Source organism: Psittacula echo (genome assembly GCF_963264785.1).
Source record: "Psittacula echo genome assembly, chromosome: 7".
In the NCBI taxonomy this organism is placed as follows: Eukaryota; Metazoa; Chordata; class Aves; order Psittaciformes; family Psittacidae; genus Psittacula; species Psittacula echo.
The window spans coordinates 4,854,446-4,868,327 of record NC_137740.1 but is presented as its reverse complement, the minus strand read 5'-3'; the positions used below and the strand labels follow the sequence as shown (position 1 = coordinate 4,868,327).

General features: G+C 42.7%; 1 protein-coding gene across 3 annotated transcripts in view; it reads right to left on the bottom strand.

The window, feature by feature from the left end:
- MYSM1 (Myb like, SWIRM and MPN domains 1) overlaps positions 1–13,882 on the bottom strand; it is a 29,161-nt gene extending 15,279 nt beyond the window's left edge. For all 3 annotated transcript variants that reach the window (XR_013957345.1, XM_080622653.1, XM_080622654.1), the window contains exons 1-17: positions 13,799–13,882; positions 12,127–12,202; positions 11,865–11,935; positions 11,427–11,504; positions 11,265–11,291; positions 10,655–10,733; positions 9,087–9,185; positions 7,344–8,107; positions 6,020–6,150; positions 4,430–4,533; positions 3,448–3,525; positions 2,716–2,804; positions 2,341–2,395; positions 2,205–2,255; positions 1,468–1,542; positions 1,016–1,204; positions 680–812 (exon numbers count right to left, since the gene is read on the bottom strand). Coding sequence is in view for 2 of the 3 variants with exons in the window: in XM_080622653.1 (XP_080478779.1) it covers positions 680–812; positions 1,016–1,204; positions 1,468–1,542; positions 2,205–2,255; positions 2,341–2,395; positions 2,716–2,804; positions 3,448–3,525; positions 4,430–4,533; positions 6,020–6,150; positions 7,344–8,107; positions 9,087–9,185; positions 10,655–10,733; positions 11,265–11,291; positions 11,427–11,504; positions 11,865–11,935; positions 12,127–12,202; positions 13,799–13,875 (2,176 nt within the window). In the remaining variant the exon portion in view is untranslated. The remainder of the gene's footprint in view (positions 1–679; positions 813–1,015; positions 1,205–1,467; positions 1,543–2,204; positions 2,256–2,340; positions 2,396–2,715; positions 2,805–3,447; positions 3,526–4,429; positions 4,534–6,019; positions 6,151–7,343; positions 8,108–9,086; positions 9,186–10,654; positions 10,734–11,264; positions 11,292–11,426; positions 11,505–11,864; positions 11,936–12,126; positions 12,203–13,798) is intronic.

Here is a 13,882-nt window from a genome sequence, read left to right as displayed (position 1 = left end):
TTGCCAAGAAAAGTGGAACCCTGAAGTTTGGATGCAAAAAATCAGGATTAAACAGGGGGAGCGGAAAAGGAGAGGGAAGATGCAGCTACTATAACCCTGTACTGTTATCAAGGGAATTTCCCTCAAATTAGTGTCAGGGAATGAGCAGATCCAATCATCACTTGAAATCCCATGAATTTTATCTGGTGTGCTCTGAACTTGGGTTTTCCTGGACACCAGGAACTTCGATCCTCTGACCTTCTGCATGTTAAGTTACTCAAACAAGCATTTTTGGCTGCTATAGCAGCCCACTCTTTGCTACCACACTTCCGTCCTCTCAATCAGAGGGTCTGCTCAGGATTTTGTTACACAGCAAAGTAAGTGATGCATGTGAAGCAGCTCCTCAGCTTTATGTATGGTTACTGTATGTAAATAGCAGTGACTCTTGTCCCAGCCCTTTAATTCCTGGATTATGGGAAACACCAAAACATTCTCCCCTCTATTTGTACCTGTATATTCTTGTCATGACAGCAGGGACTACCTGCAGGATTACTCCTTAAGTGAAATTCCTAGGTTTATACAGCACATGTTGTCAATACATAAATCTCTAATTCCAAGCTCAAGAACCAGCAACATTCTCCCCCTCAGTACCCAAAAGGAAAAGACAAAATAAAACAGTGGATAAAACACTGGTACTTACGGTAGGAACCGTCAGAACTGAGCTCATCACTGATCACTAGACAAGTCATCTGAGAGTATGGGAGAGGATTATTTCGGTTGTAAGGACTTATAATCATCCCAATGAACATGGCACCACCCCTGGAGAAGTAACTCTGAAAAAACCCAAAAACACACCCAAGAAATACAACTTTTTTCAGAACAGATTCTGAAATTAACAGAATTCATCTCAATTTAGGAATGATTTTAAGATGCAATGCAAGTGATAATGTGCATTAACATTGTAAATACCAGGGAAGCTTCAGAGTTGTTGGGGTTTGGTTCTGCCATTTCTTGTCATGTACAGAGCAGCATTTACCTGGTATTTAGCTTGAGTGTCAATGTCTCGGATGGAGGGGTTGGGGTCAAAGGCGGGGTGGGAATGGTACCACCCAATGACACTGTACCCTCTGGCAGCCAGTGTTTCCGAGGCCTGTGTTTGAGACACTGGGTCCATCTCGCACTGCAGCCCTGTACTGAGACTATTGCAGGGCTCCGCTGCACAAACCTGTTAAGAAAGCCTCCAGATGGATAAATGCAACTCTCCATCAGTTCAATACAATTTAAAGCATTAAGTCTTACACCTCATGTTCCTCATGTCAGATCGAGAGCATGTCAGATCTTCTGCGTAACTTTAACACTTCAAGACTAATTAACTTCAATATACTTAAGTACTTGCCCTTCAGAAATAACCTTTCCATCTATTCGAATTAATATAGATGATCATAACATTTCTAATACTGTAGAGAAAATGTAAAGACAAACACTTACTTCTACAATTTTATCCGCTTCCGAGTACCTTCCACCCAGCAGCCCAATTACTTCTGCCATAGACACATGAGAGTGCTAAAAAGATAGCAAACAAGTGTTAAAGCCCAAGTTGTACAATGTCTCCCAGTCTGGAGCTACACATGACAGAACACATTAGCTGCAAGGCAGTAACTTCTCAATGACGTTTAGAAGGAGACCTTAGGATAGCTACGGATTCTCAAACACGTAGTGTTTCAGTTAAAGCAAATCAAAGAGGATGTTTGCTTTCTTATACACACACGGGTATGCAGTACACTTGTACAGCACCTCCAGATGTGATGCAGTGCTAGCTGCAAAAACTGAAGCTCAATAACTGCACAAGTCTTGGTACAACCTTGCTGCTCTTTAACAACACCCCACACATCACTTTAGAACCACAAAATCAGCTCCGAGACTGACAGAAAATGAACCCTTAAGATCTCAAAATAGCAGTCTGTATTAGAAAGGCTTTAAACAGATAGCATTTAAAGTATGACAGAGTAGTAAGCATTAAAGTTCTTATTAGTTCTCCTAGAACGTAAATGGTTGTACATTGAGCACAATACTAACAAAAATAACCTTTAGAGGCTTTATTTAGTCCCAGATTCTCACTTCTGGGTCTAGATGCAAACAAACGCTGCATTTCTCAGTCTTATGCTGCCCATTAAGAAGTAACACAACACAGCACAGCCTTCGGAAAGATAAAACTTGATCCTCACCAAATCCATTATTAGAAGTGCTTCAGAAGATACTTTCACCTGAAAGGGTTCCTGCAATGATAAACGCAATAGTGAGCATGAGAAACGTGACCTAAGAAAATGAAGCATTCTTGATCATTCACTCCCAGGCACGTACCTGCTTTTCTGCAGTGAACAGGCAGCACGGAATCAGCTGAAAGGGATCAAAGGAACTATAAAATGAAAGAAAATCTCTCTAAAGATGTAGGACAGTCAGGAAACTTCCCAAGTTTCCCACTGTCTCCTTGGCAGGGGAGGAACAAACACGGTTTCTTTACTGGATTTTCTCATCCCACAGGAGGATGATTGCCACCAAGTACAGGAACTTCACTACCCACACTCCTGAATGTCAGTGTGAAACAGCTGAAACACACACGTGTGATTTCAGACCACAATAGGCATTAATGATTTGTGGCATTCCAGCCTGACACCATGCAAGGCACTGGTCTCATTTCTAGCAGCTCTACACCTGCCCATCAGGTATATCAAATACCTTTTTGTTTGTCTGGAACCTTTAGAAGATTTTGCAGGTTTCAGTTTTTCCTCCTCCCTTCTTCTTGCTAATTCTTCAGCAGAGAGATGCTAAAAAGAGATTAAAAAGAGTCTTAATGTCTTCAGTGTTCTTTCAGCAGTGATTCATCTCAATCTCCCCTCTGCCAGCTTAAAGCCATGTGCCCCTTGGACAAGGGCCTGCCCTTGTCCCAAGCCCCTCTCCAGCTTTCTTATTGGCCCCTTTAGACACTGGGAGCTCCTCTAAGGTCTCCTTGGAGCCTTCTCTTCTCCAGGCTGAACAACCCCAGCCAGGAGCAGAATTAATAATAGGAACCCCTAACACCTGCATTATAAACACAAATAAACCATGTAAGACTGAAAAAACATTTACATCTTATTCTGCTATCAACTACTGTCAGCTTTAGTACTGCAGGTAATGGAAAACAAAGGGTCATGAGATCTACAAGGCAAGGCAAAGAGCTTTATAGGCCTAAAACAGCTCAGGGCAACACATGCTCACAACAAACACCTTTGTGAACACCCAGCTCCAGTTGTATTTGTCAGCAACATAAAGATGTGACAGCCACTACATTATCCTCAAGTTATTGCTTCCACCACAAGAGGTTATGTACCCATTACACAACTGTTTCCCTACACATTTGATACAGCAGCACCTGCCAACCATGAGCAACAATTAATTCTTTAAGGACAGTTTAGACCCCAGCAGGGTTACCTCAAACGTCTGTCCTTCCAAATCCTTTGCATCACACCAGTTTCCCCAAGGGTCCCGCACTCGCCGTCGTCTTGTACGCTGCAGCAAAGCAAAGCACCACAAGTCAAGGATCTTACTCCTGAGAACACTGCATTACAGTAATCAGCCCTAAGAACACTGTCCAAAAGGTTACTAACAGTGTGCTGTATTTCCAGAGAAGAAAGAACACCCTGGATGGAGTTGTGTAGATTTAAGCAGTTCACAATCTGTCATCAAACATCATCAATCAAGCTGTCATTTTTTAAGGCTGTAAAGTGTAACGCCTGGTTGATGTTCCATGGATCATCCACATCTGACAGCAGCAGTGTGTTATATCCAGCTCTGAATTACAGCTCAGACAATCCAAGCAGCCAGTAAGTTTACATCTAGTGGATGCTGCAGTTCTTCATATTTCAACTCATTATTTTATTTCCAGTGAGACTGACTTGGTTTTTCTCTCATCAACTGGTTTATTTTGCTGTGAAGCACTTAAAAATGCCACATTATTTAAACCTGGCAAGCCTTGGTAATTCATGAAGTTATAAATGAGTTACCACAGTGCTTCATTGCATGCATAAGGCTCTCAGGAAGCCATATCACATACCTGTTACACTTAACAGTTCAAGAGCAAGCACCTTCATCACACTACCGACACACACCACTATTTTCTGGCTAATTCAGGCTAGTAAGTTATGGAGAGATGGGGAGGAAGGGCAAAGACTGAAACACAGTTGTAGTTAAGTACCTGAACAGCAATCAGATGGGTAACGTGGCCAAAGTTAGGGCAGAAACCTGTTACATAGCAGACCTTGCACTTAGCCTGACACTCAAATGACAGAGCATCCTAATGCCACTGCGAACTGAATGGGAGAAGAAACTTCCTGAGATACCCCAGCTTGAAGATGAAAATCAACAGAGACCTTCCCCACGCTGAATGTTTCTGGCTGCCCCCACCACAACATACCATGGACTGCAAGCGCTGGGCGAGCTGATACGCTTCCACCGTGTCTTTGCCTTCCCTGGCCCGCGTCCTGTCCGCTGGCTGGGGGCGGTTGTAGACAGCCTGCTCTGCAGGAGACAGGGGACACAATGCTCTTCAGTGCGGAATGAAGCCACTTATTCCCAGTACAGAGCCAAGAATGACACAGAGAAGTGGTAACAAACACCATAAAGAAGAAAGCAACAACAACAGAACAACCCACAGCAAAAAGAAGTCTTGATGGTGGGTGTTACTGACACTCCCACTACCACAGTGCTTTTAAGACAGGGAAACCTCCTTCCTTATCATTAATAACCTTTACTTCAGCCAAAATGTATTTGGAGGACATTCCTCCTCCCCGAGGTGACTGTCATTCAGCTTTAGAGCCTCTGGATTGATTTTGGTCCAAACCAACACTAAGTTATCTAATTATCTAAGTTATCTAAGTTAACTATTAAGGTGTATCTATACTTCATGTATATATACTTTAAACATGTCACCTAATTTTAACCCACTTGGACTTGGATAATTGCAGGAAAACTTTGTAATTGCAGGATGAAGATATTGCTTTTTATTTAGGAAAAAGTTGTAATTCGGTATAGGAAAAGAAACAGCAAGGTCTTAGCTCTGTCTGACATGGAGGGAGGGCAGAATTCCAGCTGGTATCAGGAAAATACATCAGTCCCACACTAACACACAGAAAAGCACAAAGCCACCTCACAGCTGGTGTGTGGGGAACACGAGGGAGGGGGGAAAAAAGTAGAAGAAAGTAATAGATATGGATAAAACCAGAAACCCCATAATCCTGTAACAGGTTACAAACACCTGCAGATTTCAAAGGTCACCAGTGACAATCTGCTCAGACGGTTCTCCCTAGCAAGGATTAATGTAGAGCACCCTGCCATGAAGTCATCTTTCAACACTAGCACCAAAATAGGCCACAGCCACAGAGGCTGGAACATGGAACACAGTCCAAACAGAGGCTCTCTTCTACATGATTTAACGTACCAACAACTACTATTTAAGACATTAGGAGTACAGAGAAGTTGGATTATCCACATGGATGCTTGATTCCGATGAAGTGCAGTTATGCACACTTAAATCAAGCGAACTTAGGAGTTTTCTTTTAAAGACATAGAGAATCATAGAATCAACTCAGTTGGAAAAGACCTTTTAGATCATCAAATCCAACCTTTACCCCAGGACTGCCAAGACCATCACTAAACCATGCCATTAAGGGGCTTATCTACACGGTGTGTGAACACTTGCAGGGACAGTGATTCCATCACTGCCCTGGGCAGCCTGTTTCAATGCCTGAGCACCCTTTTGGTGTAGAAATTGCTCCTATTCTTCAGTCTAAACCTCCTCTGGCACAGCCTGAAGCCGTTTCCTCTTGTCCTATCACTTGTTACTTGGGAGAAGAGACCAGCCACCCCCTAGCTCCATCCTCCTTTTTATCTACTAGAACTTTCCTGTTCAACCTTCACAAGGAATCATTCATTTTAATAAGAGAAGCTGACAGACAGATGTTGAGCATGCACTGATGAAAACTGATCCCAATAACAATCTCTTTACCACAGCCAAAGTTAATTGCTCCGATTAATTCCAGGTACGTGTGGATGCGCCCAATGCAGTTCACGTCGCCACAGTTCTTCAGGCCCGGCCGCACTGATGTCTTGTTCAGGTACTTTGGTTTACACCTCTCCCTAAAATCAAGCACAGCACATTGTCAGTCAGTAAAACAAATCCTGAGGAGAGGGAGGAAGGAATTGTGTGACCTAATGTGAGGTTAAAACAAGCCACTGGTGGTTTTTCCCTCTGTGATGCACACACTATTTACTACTACGCAGGGCAATGACAGCAAAAATAACAACTTCACAAACCACACTATTTATTTTAGGGTTATTCATACACATTCATTCTTAAGCAGAGTAAGACCCGTGTTCCCTGTGCTAAAACAAACTCCTCAACCTAAGCCATGCCAGGAAGCAATGAATTCCTCAGACAAGCTATAATACAGTTAAACTGATACAAGAACATCTGCATTAGATTAGTCCAAAAGAGCTCATACAATCACAGGCTTCCTTAGTGGAATGAATGAGACTGTTCTTACTCTCTTTGCACTTATTACTCACTTTCAAACTGACACTGACATAGCAGTTCTCTGCTATGGAATTTCAGGGTGTCTTTGCAACTACGTAAGCTATCAATACACAAGACAAGTGGATGAGAACAGAGTTAAACTCAGGAATTCTTCCTATTGAAATGCAAGTTACCCAGCACAGCACACACCAAACCAGAGCTGCTAACAGAACAAACTGTACACGGAGCCTGCTGCCACGAGGCACTTCAGTTCTTAAACTGATTCTCTGGAGCTGGAATAGAAAACACTCAAGTGACAAGCACTACCCCAAGTTGATTTTCAATTTGGAGTGATTTTTGGTCAACATTATTTGCTCTAGCACAGATTATTTCTTTTAGGTGCCCTGTAAAGGCAATACTGTAATGCTACAGACCTCACTATGGAATCAATCATTTTGAGGAACCATTTATTATAATAGCATATGCACTCTTACATATAGGATGGTAAAACTGGGAAGAAAATAACACAATCTAAATGGATGCAGCTTGTTCTGATACAGAACACTGATATTCCTCATGCTTCAAAGTATTTTCATTGCTAAGCTTCCAGAATGCCAGAAAAAAAACCACAGGGAAGATGCAGAGGAAGCATTAATAATCAGTGCTGTTCACTGGCAATCTTCATAATGCTGCCATAAAATCAGTTTTACCTTTTTCAAGACTAAGCTATTGGTACCAAATAGTGTTTAACTGAAGCAGAGTAGGACATGAGTTATCTTAATCACTCATTTCGGTAAATGAAATTAATGCACCTTACCATTGATCCAAAATGTAATTCCTAATTTTCAGGTACCGCTCTGGTGTTTTGGCCTGGCGCCCCTCGAAGAACTCAGGAATAGCCTGCTTTTCTTCATCCAGAATGATGCTCCTGTCAACCTCCACCTCTTGTTCAGGTGGCTTAAGCTCCTCTGCTTCTTCTTGATGATCTTCATCCACTTGGCAGGGAGAGGGAAAGAGCAATCCATTATCAGCCAGGTCTCTCTGTCTCTCATGGAGCTCCTGATCAGCTTCTTGTTTAATACCACAAGATGTTGCTAGTCGGCCTTGGTCACTTTTGTCCAGAAACTTACTGTATTGCTGGTAATCTAAGTTCACAGGTTTATCACCATTCAGGTGCTGAGAACATGTTGCCGCAACACTTGGGAATACCAATGCATCCACCGTATCTTGCTTGATATGGTGAGGATCTTCTTTATGTAAAGAACCTGTAGAACTATGTCCAATGGATGAAGAACCATGTTCCACTCCTTTTGTTTCTTCAACTGCACTTTTGGAAATAACAGCTAATTCAGGTTTTCTGGTTTCCTGCTGGGAAGTAGGAGAAAGCAGCTCATCCACGTCATCAGTTATGTCCACTTCTTCATCATCTGACAGCTTCTCAATTTTCACTGCATTCAGATTGGGGTCTGCACGGCCTCTCAAGCTTCCAGCTGACCATGCTTCTACCTTTATCCTGTCTTCCATGGGAAGGCTGCTCCCACATTGACTTTGTGCTTCTTTTTCAGAATCACCATTTTTTGCCTTTGGGAAACATAAAATAGTTTTAAAGGAAAAATCAAAAGAATCCCCCTGCCTCCCAAATAGTCAGAACTATTTTACTTGAACAGCAGATATTTGGAAGTGTTTCTTCCTCAATTATCCATTTAATAAACATTCACGGAATCACAGAATGGTTTGGGTTGGAAAGGACCTTAAAGCTCATCCAGTTCCAACCCCCTGCCATGGGCAGGGACACCTTCCACTTGACCAGGGTGTTCCAAGCCCCTCACACGGAAGAATTTCTTCTTAACATCTAATCTTAATCCCCCTCTGTCAGTTCAAAGCCATTCCTCCTTGTCCTGTCCCTACTTGCCCTTGTCAATTCCCTCTAAAGGTTTCTTGTTGGCCCCTTAGGCACCTGAAGCTGCTTAAAGAGCCTTCTCTTCTCTAGGCTGAACCAGCCCAGCTCTCTCAGCCTGGCTCCAGAGCACAGCTGCTCCAGCTTTTGGAGCATCTCAGTTGCCTCCTCTGGACTCATTCAAACAAGTCCATATCCTTCTCATTTTAATCCATTGCTCATGACACAGCATTATAGATATACTTTCAGCTAAAGTGTAAATTAACATGTATTTTCATTTAAAAACAACTAGACAGCAGTAATTAAACGCTCCAGAAGTCTCAAATGAGGCTAAAGCTTAAGCTACAAACACAACTAAAACAGTTGTGTAGTGGGAAAACACAAATTTTCAGACTAACAACCAACAGTGTAAGACTACAATTATACTAGTTACTGTTTAGTTATAACAACAGTAAAAATACCTAAGTCATTCTAGGAGTTTGGAATCAGTTCTGACTTTAAATCTGCAAATAAGCACATTCCACTACTTTTCTGAATATGCGAATAAACAGAGCACATGCTTTAACAGCAGTACCCTGAAAAGAAAGGTTAAAATCAAGCCACATGTGCAACAGCAGACTTATCAAACATCCTTTTTGCTAACTACAGAGATACTCTATTTACCTTGTTCTTAAAATACTGCCGAGCATAGCTCTTCACTTGCAGCACAGTACGACTGCCAATCAGCTTGGCAATTTTTGTCCACCGGCGGCCAAATTTCACCTGGTACAAGACAGCATATTTAAGTTATCCACACTCTAACATTCCAAACATTGCACTTTACATGCCAAGAGTTTAATACAGAATCATAGAATAGTTAGGGTTGGAAAGGACCTTAAGATCATCAAGTTCCAACCCCTCTGCCATGAGAAGAGACACCTCACACTAAACCATGTCACCCAAGGCTCTGTCCAACCTGGCCTTGAACACTGCTAGGGATGGAGCATTCACAACTTCCCTGGGCAACCCATTCCAGTGCCTCACCATCCTTACAATCTCAATATCTCAATTATTTATTACAAATGCACAAATTATTCATTGCAAATGCACAAATAGTACAGCAAATCCATAGTAAAGAACCTCGCTATTCGTATTCTACCAAGAATATTGTATTCAACAGGAAGAATTACTGTTTTTCTTCTTAACTAGAGGATCTTCACTCAATTAAGGCACATTGTAAATTGCGCTGCCTACTAACCCAAGGAATCACACTGAAATGATGTCGTGGTTTAAGTCCAGCCGGTAACACAGAACCACGCAGCCGCTCGCTCACTCCCTCCACTTTTTCCTCCCTCCGGCTCCCGGAGGCATGGGGAGGTGAGTTGAAAGAACGTAACTCCCACAGGCTAAGATAAGAACAGTCCAGTAACTAAGGTATAACCCAAACCACTCCTGCTACCACCAATAATAATAATGATAACGGGAATAACAAGGGAAGAGAATACAACAGCTCACCACTCGCCGACTGATACCCAAGCTGACCTGAGCAGTGAGCTAACCCTTCTGGGTAACTGCCCCCGGTTTCTATCCTAGGCATGACGTGCTGTGGTATGGAATACCTTTTTGGTTAGTTTGGGTCAAGTGTCCTGTCTCTGCTTCCTCCCAGCTTCCCCTCCTCCCTGGCAGGGCATGAGACTCAGGAAGTCCTTGGTCAGAGTAAACACGACTTAGGAACAACTAAAAACATCGGTATTATCAGCGTTGTTCCCAGGCTGAAAGTCAAAACCACAGCACTGCACCAGCTACTAAGAAGGAGAAAAAAGACTGCTACTGCTGAACCCAGGACAAATGAATTTATACTTGGCAAAGCAAACCCCATTACAGTCAGCACTGTACAACCATAAAATCTCCAAGGACCTTCCAACAGTAGCTAAAGGATTTCATTTTATTCCCCAATTTGCCTCAAGAACACACTGTAGGTAACTACAGCATTACAGCCGTACAGTTCATAAAGCTGTATATTTGAGATATTTTGTGATCTCTAATTGTAATCAACCTCACATGAAACAAAATCAGATTTATAGTGATGAATCCTCCAAAATTATTCATTATTATGCTTTTGGTAGATGCAAGTGTTGTTAAACAATCAGAAGTACAAAGGCTGGAGCAGATGAATTTAACATGCTTATATTATTATTTTGTTAAAGATAAGCTAATTAATTCTGTTCCATATATTACATAAACAAACTTACCAGCCCTTGTTCAAATAGCTCTTTCTCTTCTGGCGTCCACTTTAATGAGTAGTTAGCTGGTTTGGTAGGTGATCGTACCCTAGGAAAATAGGAAGCAGAAGTGAAAAACATTAACATTACTATTGATACTAATGTTAATATTAACAATACATTCTCCAATCCCAGTAACTGAAGGCAACTTCTGACAGGAGAACTACTCCCAATCTTTAGTAAAACTCAAGGAATTCATTTAAACATGAATATGACTGATAAAATCTTGAGAATTATCTCAGCTTCTCCATCACAAAGGAAGATTTAAGTATTTCTTCTCCATCATAAAGGAAGGTTTAAGGCAACACAATATTCATCAGTAACCAGCGGCAGAGAAATACATGCAAGCAGCAAACAGAAAAGTTCAGGCAAGAAAGTCAACAGAATTAACAAGGTTTTTCTTTCCCTAAGGACCGCTGTGTAACAAAAGCCAAACTGGTTTACCACAGGCCTATTATTATACACAACAGTATTTCTTTGTGTTGCAAGATCTCCAAAACCTTTTTTCAGGTAGTGTCTGGTAATTCACAAATCAGACCCCACACTTAAAAAGGCAACTAAATCATGAAGATGTACGTACATGACTTTTCCAGTTTTCTTATGTGGGCTGCAAATATAAAACAAAGTGAAAATAAAGATTAATAATTGTGATGCAGTTGCATATCTCGGAAAATAACCTGGTTTTAGAAGGGCTTTTCATGTCTTGTCATCCAACTGAGAATTTTTCCCAGAGAATGCTTACCTTTTCACAGATCTTTTCTCCACTTCCTTTTGATTGAGCCATATTTTTTCAGAAAGGGATTTATTAGATAAATAATATCTGAAATAGTTATTAAGTTTTCAAAGCATCTGAGATGTGTACACGTGAGGATTCTAATAATCATACACTGGTTCTAATTATGCAGCTCTAGAAACAAATACTGCGCTGCTACAATATCAAAAAACAATTTCTCACACTAACTTAATGAGTAAGAGAGTGACATTTGGTTTCTGTACCTCCATGCTCACTTTACTTGCAGCCAAGTGGGTATCCTGCTTCTACAACAGCATTTCTGCAATCTACCTACAGGATGACAGTGCTTCAGTCACCATAATAAGAAAAGATCATCCAGTTCCTTTGGAAACAGGAAGTTTTTTAATTGTTCCACAGGAAACCATGCAGCAATAAGCAAAAGGATACTCCTCTTCCAGCAGCATTTTCTCAATGACAGCCCTGTTTTCTTCACTAATGCTGCTGTCCAGCGTCCATGGCTGCAAACAATACAAGCATGATTTAACACTTGAGTTCTATCATGCTGTGACTTGAGGATCAAGAAGCAATAAATAATAGTTTCTAAAAGTCAGCAAAAAGCACTGCTTAAAAACAAGCATGAACACGAGAATGGAGGAAACAGAAGTTCTGATAACCTTGCTAAAGTAGCATCTATTTAAGAAAAACTTACAAGACTGTTGTCAGTTCTCCAGGATGAATCAAGGTAGTGATCCTGCAGCAAGCTTGCAGCCGTGTTTTCATGATCTCTGGAAAAGATCCCAGTGCTCAGAACAACACAAACAGATTCAAACAAAATGAATGTTGTCAGAGTTAAAGCAACACTGCAGTAAATGACAGACTTCAACAGAAGATGACAGAATTAGCTACTAAAGCTAAATTCACATACTGCATGCTATTATATAAGGTTACTTTCTCATAATATTCCATTAGATATAACATAAACCCCTCGGTAAGTCCTATTTTTCAGTAATCTCAGTATCAGCTGCTCACCCATTTCACTGCAGACTGTACGGGATACCAGTGAAACTCCAAAGAGTAAAAATTCTTATCCAGAATGACTGAGAGCAGGAAGGCCCATGTAAAATTTACACCAACAGAAGAAGTCAGAATTCCACAAATGGACTGTATTTTTAGTATCACAAGAGTCATCTAGTTTTATTATCTCTACTTCACATTCCTACATCTTTCCCCCAATAACAAAAAAATACCCTCTTGTAAACACAGACCTGTTTTTGTGCCAAAGAAAGCTCATACTTACACAAGGTTTAATAGAATCCTATCATCTTGGGTTGTTACTGCTCTTACAGAATTCATCCTGATTATACTTGACCTTTTCTGTGAAAGAGTACTAAAAGGGGCTGACAGGACATCTGGAAAGGGACTTTTTACAAGGGCATGTAGACAAGGACAAAGGGGAATGGCTTTGACCTGACATAGGGAAGATCTGGATTAGACATTAGGCAGAAGTTCTCCCCTGTGAGGGTGCTGAGGCGCTGTCACAGGGTGCCCAGAGAAGCTGTGGCTGCCCCATCCCTGGCAGTGTTCAAGGCCAGGTTGGACACAGGGGCTTGGAGCAAGCTGCTCTAGTGGAAGGTGTCCCTGCCCGTGGCAGGGGTTGGAACTGGATGAGCTTTAAGGTCCCTTCCAGCTCAAATCAGTCTGGGATTCTGTGAAATGGGTCAGATCCATAGCCTATCTCTTCAGTATTCTGTTTCCAGCAGTGGCAGGTACTACTCTAGGCCTCTGGTACGACCTCCTCTTACTCTGCCAGCAACTGCAATGCTGGGTTTGTAGTGTTGCAGCTGCTGCCCGTTCTCCTCAGCATCTGTTTACAGATCCCTCAACTGTGAATTTGTTGACTCAGTTTTCTGAACCCATCTGCAAGTTCGCCACCAGTTACACAACAGAGTCCCTTCTCTCTTTTAAAGGAATCTCTCCCAGCAGCCTCACCCAGCTCCCTGGTTCCGGGTACCGCTGGGTCCCATGACAGCAGCTTCGAGCTCACCCCACGTTAATGCCTCCACAGCCCCCATTCTCGATGCTCTGCCCGATAATGCTCCACACTGCCGCTTCCCCCCGCCCCCAAGGGCCCTCAATGAGACTCCAAGGTCTCTCCCCAGCGGCGCCCGGCAGCGGGGAGCACCAGAAGCGGCCGAGGCCCCGGGCGAGCGCGGCCCAGCCCGGGCAGCCCCTCAGCAAGCGGCAGCCTTCCCCTCGCCGTCCCCTCACGCAAACCCCGGCGGCCGCGGCCCCACAAGCCCTGCGCGCCGGGGGAAGAAGGAACACGGGACAGGCTGACGAGAGCGGCAGAGCCAACAGCCCGCAGCGCGGCTCTCACTCACCCCGGCCCCGCAGACCCGGATACAGATGCCGGGTCCCCTTCGATATCCACCTCCAGCTCCTCAGCCGCCGCCGCCATCACCGGC